General features: G+C 53.8%; 1 protein-coding gene across 2 annotated transcripts in view; it reads right to left on the bottom strand.

The window, feature by feature from the left end:
- Nucleotides 1-782: 782 nt before the first annotated feature.
- SLC60A1 (solute carrier family 60 member 1) overlaps nucleotides 783-19,888 on the bottom strand; it is a 38,885-nt gene continuing 19,779 nt past the window's right edge. The window contains exons 5-11 of one of the 2 annotated variants that reach the window (XM_078612188.1): nucleotides 19,172-19,310; nucleotides 18,409-18,521; nucleotides 17,656-17,829; nucleotides 14,446-14,593; nucleotides 13,188-13,258; nucleotides 8,912-9,044; nucleotides 783-4,510 (exon numbers count right to left, since the gene is read on the bottom strand). In XM_078612188.1, coding sequence (XP_078468314.1) covers nucleotides 4,476-4,510; nucleotides 8,912-9,044; nucleotides 13,188-13,258; nucleotides 14,446-14,593; nucleotides 17,656-17,829; nucleotides 18,409-18,521; nucleotides 19,172-19,310 — 813 coding nt within the window. In that variant the 3' untranslated portion in view covers nucleotides 783-4,475. Of the gene's footprint in view, nucleotides 4,514-8,911; nucleotides 9,045-13,187; nucleotides 13,259-14,445; nucleotides 14,594-17,655; nucleotides 17,830-18,408; nucleotides 18,522-19,171; nucleotides 19,311-19,888 lie in introns of both variants that reach the window. The other variant, XM_078612187.1, reaches the window with a different exon arrangement.

Raw genomic sequence — 19,888 nt, 5'->3', positions numbered from 1 at the left:
TGACTGAGACAAGTACGCGGTGCGGCAAAGAGGCGCGGATGAAAGTGGTGAATAATAAAACAATGGTGCGGGCTACGCGCGGACTCACCGCACTCACCTCCTCCTGATGTGCGGCCCGGTTCTCCTGCTCAAGCACCACAGAATGGGTGCAATGCTCGCCGCGGGGTTCTGAATAAAATGTCATCTCACACGCTGGCAACAGCACAAATCTGTGGCCACAGTTCGTGTGTGTTCCCAGGTGTGGGCTGCGGTCTGTGAGAACCAGAGCCGGGTCCCGTGTAGCCCCCAACACTCTGGAGCTCCCTCCCTACCTCCCTACCTCTCCCACGAGGTCTCAGGATCGTTCCGACTCTGTGGACATGTTTAAAGTGCGTCTGAAATCTTATCTGTGCACTTCCGCACTATTCCACTTTGAGCCAATTCCGCAATTTATTTTTAGTATTTTATTATTCTACCGTGTCTAAGTGATCAGTTGCACGAATTACCGTCTTGTACAGCACGTTCGGATCCCTGATGATCGGTGGTTTACAAATATAATTCTCATTCTTACTCATTGGAATAAAGAAACGCTTCCTTTAAACATTTAAAAATATTGAATCTATAAATCTTGATTCTAATTCATGAATTGGCAGGAAACAACGTTTTGCTAATATTTTATGAAAACTTCCTTAATTCTGGTAATAGTTTCTGCCTAAATAATTAATCAGGGAGGCTCCACCATGTGGGCAATGGGTGCAAGTGCACGTGGTGTCGTCGTAAATCATGTCAAGACAAACACAACCTTGACAAGGCGGTGAGCGGTTTATTTGGTTTAGAGACTGCGGGGGATCACTGTTGCATGGAACACATCTTGGGATAAATATGACAATCTCGTGGTGTCTGCCCTCAAGGGGACCCATCAAACGGAACACATTAAATAGACGTGTTGGCGGCTTCCAATCACCTGGATATATAATCGTGAAGATTATTTTTTTTTACTGTAATTGGTTTACAAAACTCACATTATTGAGACATCCCATATCCGATTGGTTGTCGCACTGCAGATACCATCTTTGCGGTGCAACCTTTGCAACCTAACAACCCTTTCTAATAATTTTCATTTCATCGAATACCACTTGCGAAACTTCACACTGAAACCACAGTCAAACGTTCAACTTTCGAGTCATCACATGTCAATGTGTATTATTCAATGTGACAAAACGAATATAAGATATTCCTGCTTAAGGATTTGGGTGGCGCTCATATCCATCAGCAACCCCAAACTAATGCGAACAAAGATGTTGGAGTACCCACACTTCCCCCCACCACACACGACCTGCCAATGGCCAAACGCGGTGTAGCTATTCATGCCGCTGGGTGGACAGGCAGTGAGGATATAAGAAACTTGCCATTTGTATACCTTGCCAAGACCAAGAGATTGAGTTTAACCGGCGACCTGTGGCTTGCAAGTCCAGTGCGCTCACCGATAGACCACGGCACCATCTCGGAGTGTTATCACGACGGAGTATAAGTGTCGATTCCAGCCTCTTTCCGCACCAAGTTAAACGTGTATGGTTCACACAGCTACTGCCTTACAAGCATGGATCTAAATGCTCTACAGAGTAAGCATGCAACGTTTCGGGTTTTTCTTAGATCAAGCTAAGGTGACTACTGTGATGACACTTAATTACCCCACTCTCAAGCATGCAAAGAGCAGGTTACAAATAAATGCATTGCAAGGTGATGTGTGGATGGCATGTCTAATGAAGTATTTGCTTGACCTTGAAATTGATCTGACAAGTAGCGTCTGCTGAGATGATTTTCCTATATTTTGAAAATTGTGAGGCCTTTTATTTTTCAAGGTCTGATTAAGGGGATGTATGGGTGATAAATTTGACCTTGAATCACATTTGTGATGTGCCAGACAGTAACATTACCGATCGTTTTGATGGCTATGTATAACAGCCACAATGACACCAATCTCTCTTTAATTGTGCTGCAAATGATGAAGACAAAGCTCCCCACCTGCAGCCTTGAAGACTTTTGAGACAAGTGCTCTTTAGCAAACGCACACTAAGAATGGCCACCTTTGTCTCCTCGTTGGAGATGTTCGCACACCACGCCATGTGCACTTTGACAGATGGGTCAAGAAGCTTCAGGACTTTGAATAATAGCGGGTGACTTGCAGAGGGTGCCAGCTATTTCATGGAAAGATCGGGTAAACGACATACAAGTTACATTTCGATTTAAAGCTTTCGTGACTGCAGAGATTCATATTCTTGGTTTTTTTAGTAAAGTCACGTAGAAGGGAAATAATAAAATAATAAAAATAAAACAATAAAATTCTCACGACGTTTCGACTGCAACACAAGCAATCATCATCAGGTGTGATTGCTTGTGTTGCAGTCGAAACGTCGTGAGAATTTTATTGTTTTATTTCTATTATTTTATTATTTCCCTTCTACGTGACTTTACCGAAAGAACCAAAACTATGACACACAAGTTCTGAATAAACATTGCAGGACAACCTTGAAGCCTTAATCGGGAAGGGGAAGACCAACAGGTGAAGCACAAGTGCAGGATGGAGACGGGGAGGTTGGAGTGGCACCCAGCGGCAGCGGCGGTGACATCGGGAAACCCTGGAGACAGATGTTGGGAGACCATACGAGCGAACGGGCCTTGCTGGTTCGGGCATCGCTCGCCTGTGCAACAACCGGGATGCGTGCGACGGAGGCGGCGGGTGAGGGGTCACGGTTTCAGCAGCGTGGGCTGCGATGACCTCTTGAACCTTGGCGTGCACATTGCTAACAAAATATGAAACCGCCGACGTTTTACGACAACGGGGACGTTGAAATCGGCACGAAATGTTAAGGGTGCCGTGTAAAAAACACACGTGACAATAGAACCGGGAGAGTTTGTTAAGTGAATCTTGACCGGATATGTTTTATAGAAGGCCGCGTGGTCTCATATTTATCAGGATACAAGCGTTGCTTTTCAGGATATGCGTCGAGCTATAAATTTCGCGGCAAAGCAAATAAAAATGTAGCTATAGCGTTGTGCACATGGCTACCCAAATGTTCACACGCTTTTTCACAGCTTAGCAAAACACACACGGTAAACTGTTTAAAATGCTTACGTACTTCTTTGTGGTATAGGTTTTCGAAGAAAGTTGCTTAAGTAAAATTAGGGGGTCGTTGCAAACATAAATGATGAGTTTTCACAGATTTAGGAAAAATAAAGCGCAGTCATTCGTAACACGATCATCACCCTCTCGTGAACAGTGGCTCCGTCAGACGAGTGCAATGTGGCACTCGTCTTTGTTGATGGCCCCTAGCAAGCGGTGCAAATTCCACATTCCTATGGCAGGGGCCAGTTGGTGGACAATCTCCATACGGGCTCTATAGTGTACACACACTGTCGAATTCACACAAGCTGCGCTACTTGTTTTATCCACCGTGATTATGACTTTAACTTAATTATATCAAACTTCCAAAAAAAAATCTATGGCACAGGCGTTTAACACATGATTGGAGAGTCACCAGTTAAATTCTGCCGGTGTCGACTCGACTCATCGTCTCTCCAGCACGGATATAAAACGAGTACCACTGTCCGGGAGGTGAACAGTCAGTCGATCAACCTCCAGACCGAACGGTCCCCGCCTTTGGGATGTGGCATTTTCACCAACTGCTCAGGTTGCGGGCGATCAATGCCGCACGCTCGTTCGCACTGAAAGACGCTGCGTCCTGAACGTCGCGAGCCCGATGTGGGGGGTTGGTGGAGCACGCGGGGATGGGAGACACGACGGACCACGTGGGGGGCACACCCCTGTTGATAAACGAGGTGGTGCCAGCGGTGAGCAGTACAGCAAGCGGGCTTGTCATGTCCTACCATGTGCCATGCGCGTGGCAAGGCAAGGGTGTCCATCTCTCGTATGCTTTATAGAAAACAAAACAAAACTGGAATTGGGCAAACATCTTGGGCAGGGTTCTTCTGAAAAATCGCCTTGAGATTTTCACGGGGAAAGATTTCAAATTCAATCTATGAATGTACACATTAGAAAATAGGGTATGAACCTTTTTTTTTGTCTATTTAGGGAAAAATGTATGTACATAACGTTTGGTAGGAAGTCTTATAAATATATTGCATCCAAACGTGACTCGTTTCATTCTGTTCAGGGGTCAAGGCTTAGAAGCCATAGGAAAGGTGATCGAAAACGATGGATTGACACTGCACAGCACTTTATCAAATAGACCACACACTATCCCTAACGCGTCTCTACACCACACATTGTACTCATGGACCTATACGTCGAGAAAGGATTGCTATAGGATCACTACAGGATGTTACGTTTCTGGTTGATGCTGGGGACGAGGTGAGATAGGTGTAATTCTCCCATGGGGTGCCGAGAGAGAGAAGCCACGTGGTTGACGTGCGATGGGGAGGGAGCACGGTGGAGCGTCCCAACTGCAGTGAACCTCAACGCCGGCGTGGGTGTCTCACATGCCTGCGCCGCCAGGTTCCACCTTGGAATCTGCTGAATATGCGCAGACACACATACAGTCACACCTCGGTCAGGGTTGCGATTTCGGCATGGAAAATGCAGAAGGAGGGTTCAATTTTTCCCGCATTTCTGCTAATGTCAACCGCAAACGGTGGAAAGACTACTCCTGTGACCGCGCGCTTTTAATAACACGTTAATGCGTTCTATTGGAAAGGATATATGCAAGGCCCAACATCACGCAGGGCTTTGAGCTACTGATTGCAATGAATATATGATTTCCGCATTTCCGCACAAGAACCACATACTTTATTCAAAGGCAGAGCGTGATTACGAGCAAATGTACTTTCTCTTCTTCGCATTCTTCCAGCGCTTCATGTTGTCTTCGGCATCAAAGTTGCTGAGTTTTGGTCCGTCGCGGGCGCAAACCATAAGCGCGTTCAACTGCTTGCACGTGAGGAGCGACCGCTCCTCGGTCTTGATGTTGTTTTGCAGAGAGAAGGCCCTCTCGCAGTCGACAGACCCGTGCGCCAAAGTCGCAGCGATCTTGATGAGCGTGAGGATCTTGGGGTGGGACTTTTGCATGTGCGAGTTGCTGCACACGACCTTGAGGATCTCCGTCGCGCCGACGCCGCGGAAGCTGCCGATGGCAAAGTACTTGTAGTGGTTGTACTCCGTCACGAGCTCGGAGGAGGAGGCGTCCGGCAGGTAGGTCTTGCCGAGCGCGACGATCTCGTGCACGCCAAAGGTCTGGATGTGCGCCGCCTTGGCGATCTCGTCTGGGTACAGCATGGCGAGCGCCCGTACCGTGGAGTGCGTCTCTTCTGGGAAGCGCTCTTCGAGATGAGCAACAAGGCGCTGTACGTATTCGCCCCCGGCGCGAAAGGTCGCCGCCACCTCGTCCTCGTCCTCGGACTGCACGTTGCCCCCGAGGCGCTCGTTGAGCTCGAGGAGCGCCGGTGTCGAGACGGTGTCGAGCGTCAAAGTGGTCAAGAAGGTGTAGCGCAGCTGCTGGACGGTCGCGGCGACGATGCCTCCAACGCTCACGATGTGCATGTCGTCGGCCTGCAGCGCCGTGCTGAGCATGTTGAGGATGCCGCTCACGTCCGACATGAGCGCGATCCAGACGTGGTAGGCCACGCAGCGCAAGTAGCTGTAGTACTTGGCGGCGGCGACGGAGCTCGTGTCGTCCGCGAGGACCTCGGCCACGGACTGGGCGAGGCGGTGCATGTTGTGCAACGACTGCCCGCGCGAGAGCCAGCGCGTGAACCCGCCGAGGAGCAGCTTGAGGTGCGGGGCCCCGAGCTTGTCCATGGCCGCGCTGAGCAGCTCCTGGCGCGGGAGCGACCTCTTGAAGTAGTTGTAGATGCCCGCGACGACGAGCATGCGCTCCTCCTCGTACTCGCTCTCAGCGTCTTCTGCCGCAAGAGCAGCACGGTGCGCTGGGCAATGTGCCGAAACCAAACGTGGAACTACTAAGTTGAGGCGGGCGGCGACGCCCGTGTTGCAGCCCGTCATGACGGACGCACCGTCGCTCGCGAAGCCGATGAGGTCCTCGATGTCGAGGCCGCGGCCATCGAGCAGCTCAATGATGGCGTCGAAGACGGCCTTGGCGCTGCCGCTTGAGAGGGAGACGACGCCGAGCATGCGGATGCAAATGGCGTTGCAGTATACGTAGCGGCCCATGACGACGGCGTTCTTGCTAGATGCCACGTCCGTGCTCTCGTCGCAGCTGATCGAGAAGAACTTGGCCTCGCGCATCTCGTGCACGGTCTTCTCCAAGATGGACGTGCTGCAGATCTCCACCATGTCGACTGCGCTGTCGCGCGAGCAGTATGAGCCGTAGGTACCGCTGGCAGTGGAGAAGGCCGCTTACCCGCATACGAGTTGATGCTGGTCTGCACGAGGCCGCAGATGTGCTCCATCATCGAGTAGGGCAGACTGTGCTTGGCAATGAAGTAGCCGCACCGCAGCGCGTGCGAATGCCAGAGCGTGTAGTCGGCGGCGCCCGACTCGCCGGCCGCCGCGCCCATGCTCTTCTGCTCCTGCTTGCCGCTGTGGAAGGCCAACTCCAAGGCCGACTTGGCTCGGAGCGTCTCGGCGGCCTTGAGGTGGCCGACGCTGTCGCCGTGGTCGACGATGCGGTCGAGGGAAAACTTGCCCGAGACGCCCGGGGTATATCCCTTGTTGTCCTTGTGGAAGATGCACGACCTCGGCCCGGCGGCAGAGCACGTGGTGCAGAAGAAGGCGCTTTTCTCCTTGTCGTACATGAGCCACAGGCGGCCGAGGAACCAGCGCTCGAGGACGATAGGCTTGCTCTTGGTGGTGGGGGTGCTGCTCATTTTTGAATCTGTGTGTGATGTTATGAGCTATTATCGTTAGCAGTAAAGTGTATTTATTTGCAGGAGGTATAGAGTAGCTACGGCAGAGGCAAGTGGGTAGACGCGAGATATGTGCGCCAACCGCGCGAGTACGGCACCGGTATAGGCGGGAATCGAAGTCACGATTTGCGGAAGTCTTCCCAGGAATCACCGCAAATTGCGGAAATTTGTGCGGAAGAGGGTCACAGAAACTACCGCGAAATGCGGTCGAAAACAGCATGTTTGCGGAAATTGGTGCGCAAATCGCAACCCTGACCTCGGTATACGACCGCTTTGGAATACGTCGAATTTGGTACACGTCGTGTTTTGACGAGAGAGAAAATGTCTTGGGATACGACGTCTTGCTTGGGATACGTCTTGCTTGGGATACGACGTCTTGCTTGGGATACGACGTCTTGCTTGGGATACGACACGCTTGCTAGAACTTGTATGGGTCGGAATGAGTCACCGCGTACCCGCGTAGACCCCGTTCACGACTCCTCCCCTTCCTCACCACCATCCTCGTAGGCTATCAATTCCTCTCAGCAAGGTAAAGTGACGTTAAATTGTATTTTTATTTAAATATATATAATTTATTTATGCATTTATTTTAATGTATGTATGCATTTTAGTAATAAGTAGTGTCTAAATTATTTTATACAACCCTATTAATGTATAATATGCCATATTTAATATCATTTCTTATACTCTGGAACGGATTATTTCCTTTCCCTTCATTTCTTAAGGGAAAAATGCGTTTGGTGTCTACGTCATTTTCAGTATAAGTCCTACCTTCTGGAACGAATTAACTACGTCTCCCGAGGTACCACTGTACACACAGTATCACCTGTTTAATCACATGCACACCCTTCACTGGCACACACACACTGCACAAACAGACAAAGACCCCTCGAGTAACCTTTCATTGATCGGAGGGAAAAGTGCTGTATGTGCGGTGTCGGCATTCATTGGTGCTCGCAAACAACAATATGCCCCAACAGTCTTCTGATGGCTATATTGTTTGGGCATGTGTGTACACACACAGGGAAATCCATATTCCATAAATGACACAGTGCACCTCAGATTATCACGGTTGGGGGCCGTCCATAAATGACGTCACGCACCTAGGGTGGGGGGGAGGGTCAGACATTTGTGACGATGTGTGACGAGGGGGGGGGGGGGTTGAGAAATGTGACGTCACATCAAAATGCGCAACTTTAAATAAATATAGACAACACGTTCTACTTAATTAAATAGACTTTTAAAGAAATGTTTCTCCTACAACATCAGAGTGCAGCGGCACATTAAATACGCACTACAATGACAATAGTTTAAAGCGATTTGAAGCATGTTTCATTTTGGGGGGGGGGGGGCAGAGCTTTGTGACGTCACATTTGAGGGGGGGGGGGGGTCTCACTTTTTGTGACGCCGTGTGACGAGGGAGGGGGGGTCAAAAATCGTCCTAAATCGCGTGACGTCATTTACGGACGGCCCCTTGGCTACATACGGTGCAAAAGAAGTTCAACATCATGGGCAGAGTTTGACTTCTAGATCTGGCGGGGATGGCAGGGATTCACTTTGTCCCTCGGATTAGGAATCGCCGATGCATATAATACATGTATTTATAATCTTGATTGTAAACTACTCAAAATAAATTAATGAAGGTGTCCAGTTTGGGCAGGGCATTGCCCTCCCGTGCTCCCCTCCGCTAAACTCCACCCGCGTTCAACATACACACAACAACCGCCATTCGCCACTAAGTGGCGGTGACGTCACCACGACGCTTGTGCCAGGCCATGTGCACCTTGAGGCCACGTGAAGTATCGAACGCCCGCTGGCAGGAAGTCACGGGGCAGACCCAGGTGCCACGGGTCGACTGACCGAGATGACCGAGACGACTGACTGATGCACCACCTGTGACCCCTACTGTGCCAACTTGCTGTGCTATAGTCACCCGGCGCTTCGCTCGTTGTTGTGAGCGTCACTCCTCCGCCCTCCGTTGTTGTTGGAGGGCAACTGCCTCCAACATACACGCAACATACACACCCGTGCATCGACACGCAGTCACGCCTACCGTGAGGGCGATCTTCATCATGCGAGGTGAAGAAGCGTCGGCACGCGATAAGGCCCAGGAAGGCCAGCAGCCCCAGCACACAGATGATCAGCCCAGCGGGCAGGAAGATCCCGTAGCCTTGCTGGTCAATGATCTGCGTCGACAAAGGGTTCACAGTCATTCCCCTGCGACCCGTTCGATCGTCACGCTCGTGAGCTCAAGCGCATCCCTGTTCACACGGCCGCTGGGGGTGCCACTCTCGTTCCTGCTGGCAACCCTGAACCCATCGTGTGAAATTCCACATTGCTATGGCCGGAGCTACAGCCTTCTTTCGGTAAAGTCACGTAGAAGGGAAATAATAAAATAAAAAACATAAAACATTATAAGAGATATAATAAATTTATTTTATTATATTAAATTATTTTTTTTTATTTCCCTTCTACGTGACTTTACCGAAAGAACCAAGAAGATGAATCCCTGCAGTCACGAAAGCTTTAAATCGAAACCAATGTTGACTTTGTAAAGTGCTACTCATTTTGTCTACCACAGATTCAGATGGTGACGCTGGTGACGATGATGACGATGATAGTGATGGGTTGTTGACTCAACCTGTAAAAGGGATTTAACTTTTGCAACCTTCAGATTTCCAGTCAGGCGATCACAATCGTGGGAAGTCAAGAGCGAAAAGTTCCATCGTGGGAAGGGCTCCTGCCATGGGAGTGTGGAGTGTTTTATCACTGGCTCAGAGCCACACACAGTGATGAGCGAGTGGTGCCCTGATCGCTCGATTTAACGTTTATAGAAACACGTGAATACACAAACACGTCACAGCAGAGTGAGGCATGATTCTTATCTCGGCCCGTTTGTTATCTAGCCCTGATTGTTGTTTAGGCACGACGGGACAATCGCCTATTCTCTCGAGAACAAAATCACAATTATTTCACGGACATCAGATATGCCCCCATAAGTGATGCATGTGCCTCCCCGTGCATTATTATCGTCTGCGTCGAGTTATTTTCCTTTTCCAGTACTGGCCAAACAATAGTGTACAGAACGGAGACGTTGGAAATAATCATTTCGCAGGCGGCTCGGGGTCTGCGTCGCGAGACATTGTGGTACAGCTCTACACCGCAAAACAAGCGCACTCCGCCAATAGCGTCTGTTGCTTTACTGGCTACAGCAGTCCCACCGCCACCACCACCGCCGCACAGCCGACACACACAGGAAGGCAAACCGGGCACGCAGGGGACTTGGGATTACTAGACGCATTTGGTTCTCAAGTTAAAAGCAAAATAACAAAGACCAACAAAGAAATTCAAATTTTCTTGCTGTGGATTTCACACCTGATGATGATTGCTTGTGTTGCAGTCGAACCGTCGTGAGAATTTTGTATTGTTTTATATTTACATTATTTTATTATTTCCCTTCTACGTGACTTTACCGAAAGAACCAAGAATATGAATCTTTGCAGTCACGAAAGCTTTACATAAAAAAGAACAACCAACAAGTTATTTATGGGAAAATAACCGACCGTATTTCAATACGCCAGCAGCCGCCGCCGTATCATAACGATTTGAACAATACTGAAACGCAGCCCCCCGTCGCGAGGCGTCTGTGGCGAGGGGCCAAAACAGAGGTCGCAACCGGGTACCCAATACCCGTACCCTACCCGAAACCCAGCTACCCGTACCCAGCCGGGTACGGGTACGGGTAGCCGTTTGCGACCCTGGTGCGGCCGGGTACGGGTACGGGTAGGCCGTGAGTCACTTGTGAATAACCGTTTGTCACTCATTTCGGGTAGGGTACGGGTAGAGAACGGGTACGGGTAGGGTACGGGTACGGGTACCCATTTGCGACCCTGGTGCGGCCGGGTACGGGTACGGGTAGGCCGTGAGTCACTTGTGAATAACCGTTTGTCACTCATTTCGGGTAGGGTACGGGTAGGGTACGGGTACCCATTTGCGACCCTGGTGCGGCCGGGTACGGGTAAGGAATCAAAACCCGTTTGCGACCTCTGGGCCACAAGCGGCCCAGCGCATGATGCACCGGTTCCCCTGCGCCAGGCCGGGTGACGCCCGCGCTACGAACGAACGTGCCTCGTCTCACGGCGGCGGCCACGGCTCTCGTTTAGCAGGATTGCGGTGAACTGCTGCTGCTTGCTACGCTTGTATGCGTTTTGGTTTTCAAATGAAATGTGGCCCAAGAAGTCTTTCAATAAACCAATCACATTACAATCTTGAGACACTACCGTGGATCGCGTTAACGTTGCCGTTTAAGTGTTTACGCATCTGTCTGCGGTGCACTGCGGTTGCTAAAGCAGCACTCAGCTCATACATGGAAAAGTCAAGAGGTCAAATTTTGGTCAGCGCAAGCTCAGCCCATCATGATTTACAGGGTCGATAAAATCAGAACCACTTCATAGGAAGTCGATTTTGGTCGTCGTAGGAACATACTGGCTCTGCCATATGAATGTGCAATTTCCACCACTTTTGTTTACGAAGTACAAACAGCCCATGTGCCCTGTGATTCAGCATGGTACCAGTAGATTGTTTAATTTTATTTGTGATAAAAACTGCAAAACTGAGAATTTAAGTGTACATTTCTTACAAGCTATTGACACTTAAAATGTAATGGTGACTCCTCTTCATAGTGGCACTCTTTATATTGAAGCCAGATGGATGATGATGGGCAGAGATGACCCCCCCCTCCCCCCAACCAGGATTCGAGCCCAAATCTCACAGCTGTGCCGGGAGAGCTCTGCCCGCCGCAGTGCGACCCTCCCCCCAACGTCGCAGCTTGGGCAAAATCGTGGGGGGGGAAAAAAACTTATGGCATTTTCGTTGTTGAGCCGAGCTCCGCAGCAGTTGTATCGAGGTGTGGACGATTGCAAAAATCGAACTACGACATCAGTTTTGGGAGAGGGCTACATTTGTTTAACTCGTTTGTGTCTAAACCCAAGCGCACGGCGGCTGCCTCTGCAGGTCGTGAAGGGTGCCGAATACGAACGCACATTGTCGACAACTCCCGTTTGTTGGGTTACGTTGTCGCGTGCGACGCTCCAGCCACGAGAGAGCAGCTGGGACCTCCGCCGCCTGCGCCCGGTCGCGTAACGCTGGCGCGCAACTCAAGCGACGCGTGCGGCTCGTGCCCGCCGCGTGCGCGATGCCTCCTCCACGGGCCTCTGCCCACGCCGGCTCGGAACAACCTCGGCGCCTCGCTATGATGGGAACCGCGAAAGTGCGACTTTCCCGAGCATCCAATTGTTCTTCGGACCGCGGCCACAAAACCAGGAAGCAGCGACGCTATGGGCGGGAAGGAAGCCCAGTGGAACCATAATAAAGCGAGCGGGAGCTGTTTTTGCACGGAGCGCCAGACCAGCGTTGCCAGTTGTGGGGAATAAAATCCTCGAGGCTCAAGGGGGAGCGAGATTCGGAGTCGGTGCAAACACGTACAGTGTAGACCGTGTGGTGGGGGGGGGGGGAAACCCTTTTAGATTTGAAGATGAGTTGTGCGTGAAGGACAAAGGGTCGATTCAATCTGCTGACATTGCGGTGGCTGGAGCACTCAACTCGCAATTTTGTTTCAAGTCGACTCAGCTCGACATCGCACCGGGGTAGATACAATCAGTAATGCATTGTGGGAAGTCAAGTGGTCATCCTATAGACACTAGCCCTTTCCACAGCAACGTGGAGTTTCCACCACTTTGCTCAGGGCCACCACAAGAGACGAGTCCCATCGCACGATTATTTGGGAAGACAATCGCCGACGCTCGCAACAGACCCGGCTTTAACAACGGAGATTGCAGCGTGAGAAGTTTGGATCCACATCCTGACCAAGTCACCAGGAACGTGCCCGATCTCATCACACCTCGGGTCACCAAGCAGGGTTCAGCCCGGATCGTGCTCGGATGGGCGACCGCAAGTCACTACAGGCGGCTCCTGCTGCTGCTGCGGTGCTACATTGTGGACAGCAGGGGGCGGTGCAGCAAAGTCCATTGTTGTGCTGCACGTCTATGCTCCCAATGGCTTTGCTCCCACCAACGCAGGCTGACCAGCGGGTGAAAATATGGTTCACCCAGACGTGAGAAGTGGCCTCATCCAGCAGTGGAGGGACACGACGGGCGGTGTGGGGGTTCCACGGAACGACTACGTCCCAGACAACGCATTCCCAGGGGGGACCCCCCCCCCACCAACTTGATGTGGAACTGTGGAAGCACTGGGCCAGCCGGGCAGTAGCCCGGCACAAGCGTGGGCGGAGAGGGCCGGGCGGGTAGCGCAAGTGGGGAGCGCTCACTCACCGTTCCCACGATCACGGGAAGGAACATCTCTCCGGCGCTCGCTCCCGTGACCAGCAGAGTGGTGGCGCAACCTGGGGGGGGGACACAATCGCGGGTCGTCGTTACAATTTGTGTTCAGTGCTCGCATGCACGTACACCGACGCACACGCACAGACGCACACACACGCACACACACGCACACGGACGCACGTGCACACGCACGCACACACACGCACACGGACGCACACACACGGACGCACACGAACGCACACACACGCACACGGACGCACGTGCACACGCACGCACACACACACACACGGACGCACACACACGGACGCACATGCACGCACACACACGCACACGGACGCACGTGCACACGCACGGACGCACACACACGGACGCAGACACACAAACCTACAAACACAGGCACGTCAGTAGTGGAAGCACCGGCCGTTTGACATTTAAGTGACGCTCCTTTTCACCAACCCACACCGACCTGCGTGGTGAAGTATGGTCAATAATTACTGTCAGTGCAGCAAGTGCCAGGCCAGGTGCACCCTTAGCCGAACACGCACACACAGATGCGATGGTGCTGCTTGCGAGGGCCTGCGAAGGCCCAGATGGCGCACAAGGTCGATGGCGCGGCCTGAACTTTGCCTGGTCTCCTCACTGCTTGTGTTTACTCACCACACCAGGTACTCATTTAAGGCTGAGTTAACCTAGATGGGGGGGGGTGGGTGGGGAGGCAGGTCAAGTTTTTTATGGCTTTCCACCAATAGAATAAGTACCACACTGTAGGACTAAGCACTGATCATCCTACGGGTACAACCATCACTCGCCACAGGCATGTGGAATTTCCACTTTGGGCGCCTGCAGCCGCCAGCTCACGAAGACGAGGGGGGGCGGGTTTGAAGGGGGGTCGGGGAAGTCAGCCAGGACGGACTCGTCCCGGCACCGTGGAGTGGGCACACGCGCCCCCGTGTAGCCTCTCACAGAGTGTTTGGGGCAAGTGCCTCAAAGTGCACCCAGCCTGGCACAAGCGCCGTGGCGACGTCACTGACACTTAAGTGGCGAACGGCGGCTGTTCTGGTCGTTGTTTGTTTGTTGTTGTGGGTTGTGGTGGTGGTTTGTTGTTGTGGTTGTGGTGGGTTGTGGTTGTGGTGGGTTGTTGTTGTGGTGGGTTGTTGTTGTGGTGGGTTGTTGTGTGAAGCGATGTCCCTGAAATCGGGAGGGACGGACTGGTCCCATTGCGAGTGAGCGAGCGTGCGAGCGTGCGCACCGCGGTAGTCGAGGCTATCCTCGGTGAGCGCGAGGCCGCTGGGGAAGACGCTGCTGAGGAAGAGGCCGAAGGCGGCCGTGCCGAAGTAGAGCGACATGGGGTGCCGCGAGAAGGTGAGCATCACGGCGAAGGAGGCCACGCAGCCCATCTACACGCACGCACGCGCACAGTCAGTTTCTGACACAGTCTACACACACAGTCTAAAACAACAACAACAACAACAACAACCGCCATTCGCCACGAAGTGGCGGTGGCGTCACCACGGCGCTTGTGCCAGGCTATGTGCACCTTGAGGCCCACGTGAAGTGATGAACGCCCGCTGGCAGGAGGTCACGGGGCAGACCCAGCAGGTGCCACGGGTCGACTGACTGAGATGACTGGCTGATACATCACCTGTGCCCCCTACTGTGCCAACTTGCTGTGCTTTAGCCACCCGATGCTCCGCTCGTTGTTGTGAGCGTCGCTCCTCCGCCCTCCGTTGTTGTTGGAGGGCGACTGCCTCCAACTGCCCAGTAGCGTCCTTCACGAGCCTCCTCCACAGAGGCCGATCTTGACACCACTGGTACCAGTCATCGGCAAGTTCACTCAGCTTCACGTCCTCCTGTACCACATCACTCCATCTCTTCTCTAGCCCGTGCTGTGCCCATTTAGCCCCCTCGATCCGGCCGAACAAAAGCTGTTTAGGCATGCGGTGGCTGGGCATGTGGGCTACATGACCCAGCCAACGCAGCCTTGCCTGCCATAGGAGCTCACCGATGGGACCTTGTCCAGATGTTTCAAGGATATGTGAGCTCCTCACACAATCTAGCCTGGTTAAACCCAGGATGGATCGTAGGCAGGCCAGCCTAAATGTTTCCAACCGGCAAAGCTGCTCCATTTGGGGGGGTCCACGTTTTGCAAGCGTAGAGAAGGGAGGGAATAACCGTGGCCGAGAAGACCTGAAGCTTCATGTGGAGCGACAGACCAGGCAGCTTCCACACAGCGTTACGCAACCGATGAAAAGATATTGCCGCTCGACTGATTCGGAGTGAGACCTCTGCTGTTAAACTGGAGCCGGTCATAAGCACACTGCCCAGGTATGGGAAACTCTCCACTCTCTCCACAACTGGCCCATCACCGATTGAGAGTTGTGGGGGTGGAGTGTCCGATGATACAAAATACCCAGGCAGGTGCTTAGTTTTGGTGGGGCTGATCATAAGGCCCCACCTCTTAGTAGCATGCTCCAGTCTCAGCAGCAGCGTCTCCAACTCCTCCTCTGAATGAGCTGCTATTACCAAATCATCGGCATACATAACGTGGTTGACCAATAGGGAGCCATCCCTTGATCACACCTGGGCATCGATCAGCCTCCCATTATATCTGTACCAAATGGAAATTCCCCCGGTACAGCTATTGAAGGCTTCACGAACTACGTGGTCAAAATAGATGTTAAATAATGTGGGAGCCAGAGGACATCCCTGTCGCACCCCAAGGTGTACAGGGAATGGCTCTGACTCCCGGCCACGTAGTTTTACCCGGGCCCGCTCACCATCATGAAGGTCCTTAATGATCGTGAGCAGAGGGTCAGGGACTCCGAAAGCACGAAGAACAACCCAGAGCCCAGGCCTACTGATGGTATCATAGGCCTTGACCAGGTCAATAAAGCAGAGATTAAATCTTGTTGGAATTCCCTACACCTCTACTGTAGCAGACGGACAGAAAATTTGGCATCTGTGCAGGACCGCCCTTTCCCGAAACCGCATTGGGGCTCCGCAAGCCTCTCCTCAGCGTGCCTAGCAAGGCAATGTTGAACAATCCTTGCCAGGACCTTTCCCGGCACACTGAGGAGTGAGATGCCCCTGTAGTTGTTACAGTCTGTGCGGTCCCCCTTCTTAAAGAGGGGGACCACCAGGGCATCCTTCCAATCCTGCGGAACCCGTCCAGTGGTCCAGACCGTCTACACACACACATACACAGTCAGTCTAGACAGACACACAGAGTACGAGCATGATACACACGTGCACACACACAGTGTGCATACGAGCATGATGACACACACAGCAATTCCATATTCCTCTGTTGAGGGCAAGCTTATGTATGAATGTTCAACTTCTTTCACACCACACGTAGCCAACCCTGATCATCGCAGGTGTCTATCGATAGCACAACGGCTCTAGACTTCCCCACAAAGTGGTACGTATTATATCGATCCCAATGGGATGATTGGGCCAAGTCAGCCTCCGCGCACTCCCAACGAGGATGCGAGCCGCTCGCTCTGCCGCCGAGCCGCGCGATGGCACCAACGCGGACGGGACGACGGGGACACACGAGGAGCGGTAATCATCATTCACGGCCACCACGCTCGAATCGCAGCAGCAGCTGCAGTAGCTGCCGCCAGAGGCAAAGCGCTGCGACACGGCCGCTGACAATGAGCGCCATTGGCTCACGCTGCGGTGGCTCCAGACGGCTTCGTTTGAATCGGTAAGTAGTGGCGGCTCTTAGGCCAAACCCACAGCCCTGAGCGAGCGAGCAAACGGGCGGGCGGGAGCGCAGAGCTGGGGGGGCACTCCGCCTGGCGCTCCGGCCTCCACTGGAACCGACCCGCAGCCTTCCTCGCACAACGCGAGGCCTTCTCGCCTTGGTATCGACAACCCCACTGTTGAGTCACTTCACTGCTCAACTGCACATGCTCGCTGTGGCAGCCAGAATTCTCACTCGCACGTCCAACTCGGATCGTATCGACCAATCCGCAGATCCCCCTTGTCTGGCTTTATTCTTATCGTCACCGCTGTGATCCTTTAACCCAGTCTCAAGACTCCACCTCAGGAGGGCCCTGTCAAAGTTGTCCTGTCGGGGGCGATGTTGCGCCTCTGTGTGATCCAAATCGAGTGACTTGCAGGGAATTTTTCAGCATCGGAATACAGCACTGGGATAACGACACACACACACACAGGGACACGGACACGAACAAAAGCCCTAACAGACTATTGGGACAAGTGCTGGTAGCGAGCACCTATGAAGGCCAGCAAGGTACACGAGGCGGTGGGTGGCCAGCACCACGCCCGACCGCCTTTATCTCCCTAGGGGAGGCCCAGGACCGGTTCAGATCATCGTCACCGGCGTTGCCCGCGAGCGGGAATCGAACTCGGGTCGCCGGGGTTTGTAGCGCAGTGCGCTAACCGCTGCGCCACCGCTCCCGCCACACGTTGCGGGGAGTCGAATGCGCCGTACCCAGTTGATGGAGAGGAGGATGCTGAGCGGCACGCGCGTCGACAGCGGGATGGAGACGAGGCGGCCCAGCGTGATGAAGCCCCAGAAGAGGCTGTTGAGGAAGGCCGCCTCGCTGGGCAGCATGCCCACCGAGCTGTGCGTCGAGTAGCTGTGCACAAAGCCCGCAAACTCGGACTGCACGCACACACAAAGACAAAGAACCCCCGCGTAGCCTTAGCAGACTGTAGGGGCAAGTGTTGTCAGCGAGCACCTATGAAGGCCGGAACGGTACACGAGGGGGTGGGTGGCCAACACCACGCCCGAACGCCTTTGTCTTCCCAGTGGCGATGTTTACACACCGCACCAGGTTGAGTCGACCTAGGGGAGGCCCAGGACCGGCTCAGATAATCGTCATTGGTGTTGACCGTGAGCGGGAATCGAGCCCGGGTCGCCGGGTTCATATCGCAGGGCGCTAACCACTACACAACCGCTCCCCACGCACAGACAGGCACAGAGACACACACAGGCAAGGGAGCCCCCCCCCCCCCCCCTCTCAATGCTCACGTCTTGGCTAACACACCACGTGCTAACTCCAGCGTATGCGTCAGGGATCGCGTGACACTCCTCCCGACGCGCACAGTGCCTGTGGGAGTGACCATGTTGACGATATATTTGAGGACGATTGTGACGAGGGTGATGATGATGATGATGGTGGTAATATTGATGACCACAAATACGATGACAGTGACGATAATAGCGATGATGTTGTCTTACCAAGACTCCTTCAGAGAACAGCAGAATGAGCATTCCCAATATATGGATGGACATCATCTTTGTCGACAAGTTCTGCCCAGTGAAACAGTTCAGAATTCCATGCTGTGTAGGCCCTACGACAAACGATAAAAACACAGAACAAAAACACAATGGAAATACAAGAACGCCGATAAACGTTGATGAACCACACACGAGTTTGGTGCTCGGGGCCTATGACGCCAGAACACAATGGCCTACCCTTGAGAAACTCCTGGCTGAGAGTCGAACCACCACCTCAATGAAGAGTGCCCTGGCTAAGAAACCTCGCAGCCTCTGGGCAGCAGAGTCGGGCACTGCCACTCCCTTCCCATCCTAGCCCTGGGCAGCAGAGATGGACACTGCCCCTCCCTTCCCATCCTAGCCCTGGGCAGCAGAGATGGACACTGCCCCTCCCTTCCCATCCTAGCCCTGGGCAGCAGAGATGGGCACTGCCCCACTCTTCCCATCCTAGCCCTGGGCAGCAGAGATGGACACTGCCCCTCCCTTCCCATCCTAGCCCTGGGCAGCAGAGATGGACACTGCCCCTCCCTTCCCATCCTAGCCCTGGGCAGCAGAGATGCGTGCTGCCCCCTTCCGAGCCGTGCGGAGAGACCTTTGACTGCAAACCCACACGGATTGGGGCGCCCCGAATACGAGCGTGCGGAATCCCCGTGCGACCCGCTAACCCCACGCGGGCGTGGTGACGCGGGGGTGGGGGGGGGGGGGGTCAGGGGGGGGGGGTCACCTCGTCGGTCGTGGTCGGGCCCCGAGTCGTCGTCGTCCATGGAGATGTCCTCCCCGAGCAGCGGGGCCTTCTCCTGGCTGCAGCACTGGCTGCAGCGGCTCCGCACCATCAGGAAGAGCACCGCCAGCGGCACGGGCAGCTGCACGAGCAGCACACGCAGGACATGGGCAGCACACGCGGCACACGCTCAGCACACGGGCAGCACACGCAGCGCGTGCGGTGCGGCGAGTACTCGTTTCACGCGTGGTGTTCACGCGACCAGATTTCTCTACAACGCGTTCTTCCATGAGGGAACACTTATCGTACAACGTGGAGGGTCAGGGTGGGGGGGGGGTCTTGGGTGAGAGGTCGGGGGTAGGGACAAGGGTTCGGGGTGAGAGTTGGGGAGGGGTCGGGGTGGGGGTCGTCTGGGTGGGGGGGGGTCTGGGTGGGGAGGGTCTGGGTGGGGGGGGGTCTGGGTGGGGGGGGTCTGGGTGGGGGGGGGGTCTGGGAGGGGGGGTCGTCTGGGTGGGGGGGAGGTCTGGGTGGGGGGGAGGTCTGGGTGGGGAGGGTCTGGGTGGGGAGGGTCTGGGTGGGGGGGGGTCTGGGTGGGGAGGGTCTGGGTGGGGAGGGTCTGGGTGGGGGGGGGTCTGGGTGGGGGGGGTCTGGGTGGGGGGGGGGTCTGGGAGGGGGGGTCGTCTGGGTGGGGGGGAGGTCTGGGTGGGGGGGAGGTCTGGG

This window comes from Lampetra planeri, chromosome 38, assembly GCF_965212315.1.
Source record: "Lampetra planeri chromosome 38, kcLamPlan1.2.h2, whole genome shotgun sequence".
Taxonomy (NCBI): domain Eukaryota; kingdom Metazoa; phylum Chordata; class Hyperoartia; order Petromyzontiformes; family Petromyzontidae; genus Lampetra; species Lampetra planeri.
The sequence above is the reverse complement of the archived record's forward strand: the minus strand, read 5'-3'. Positions and strand labels throughout refer to the sequence as shown.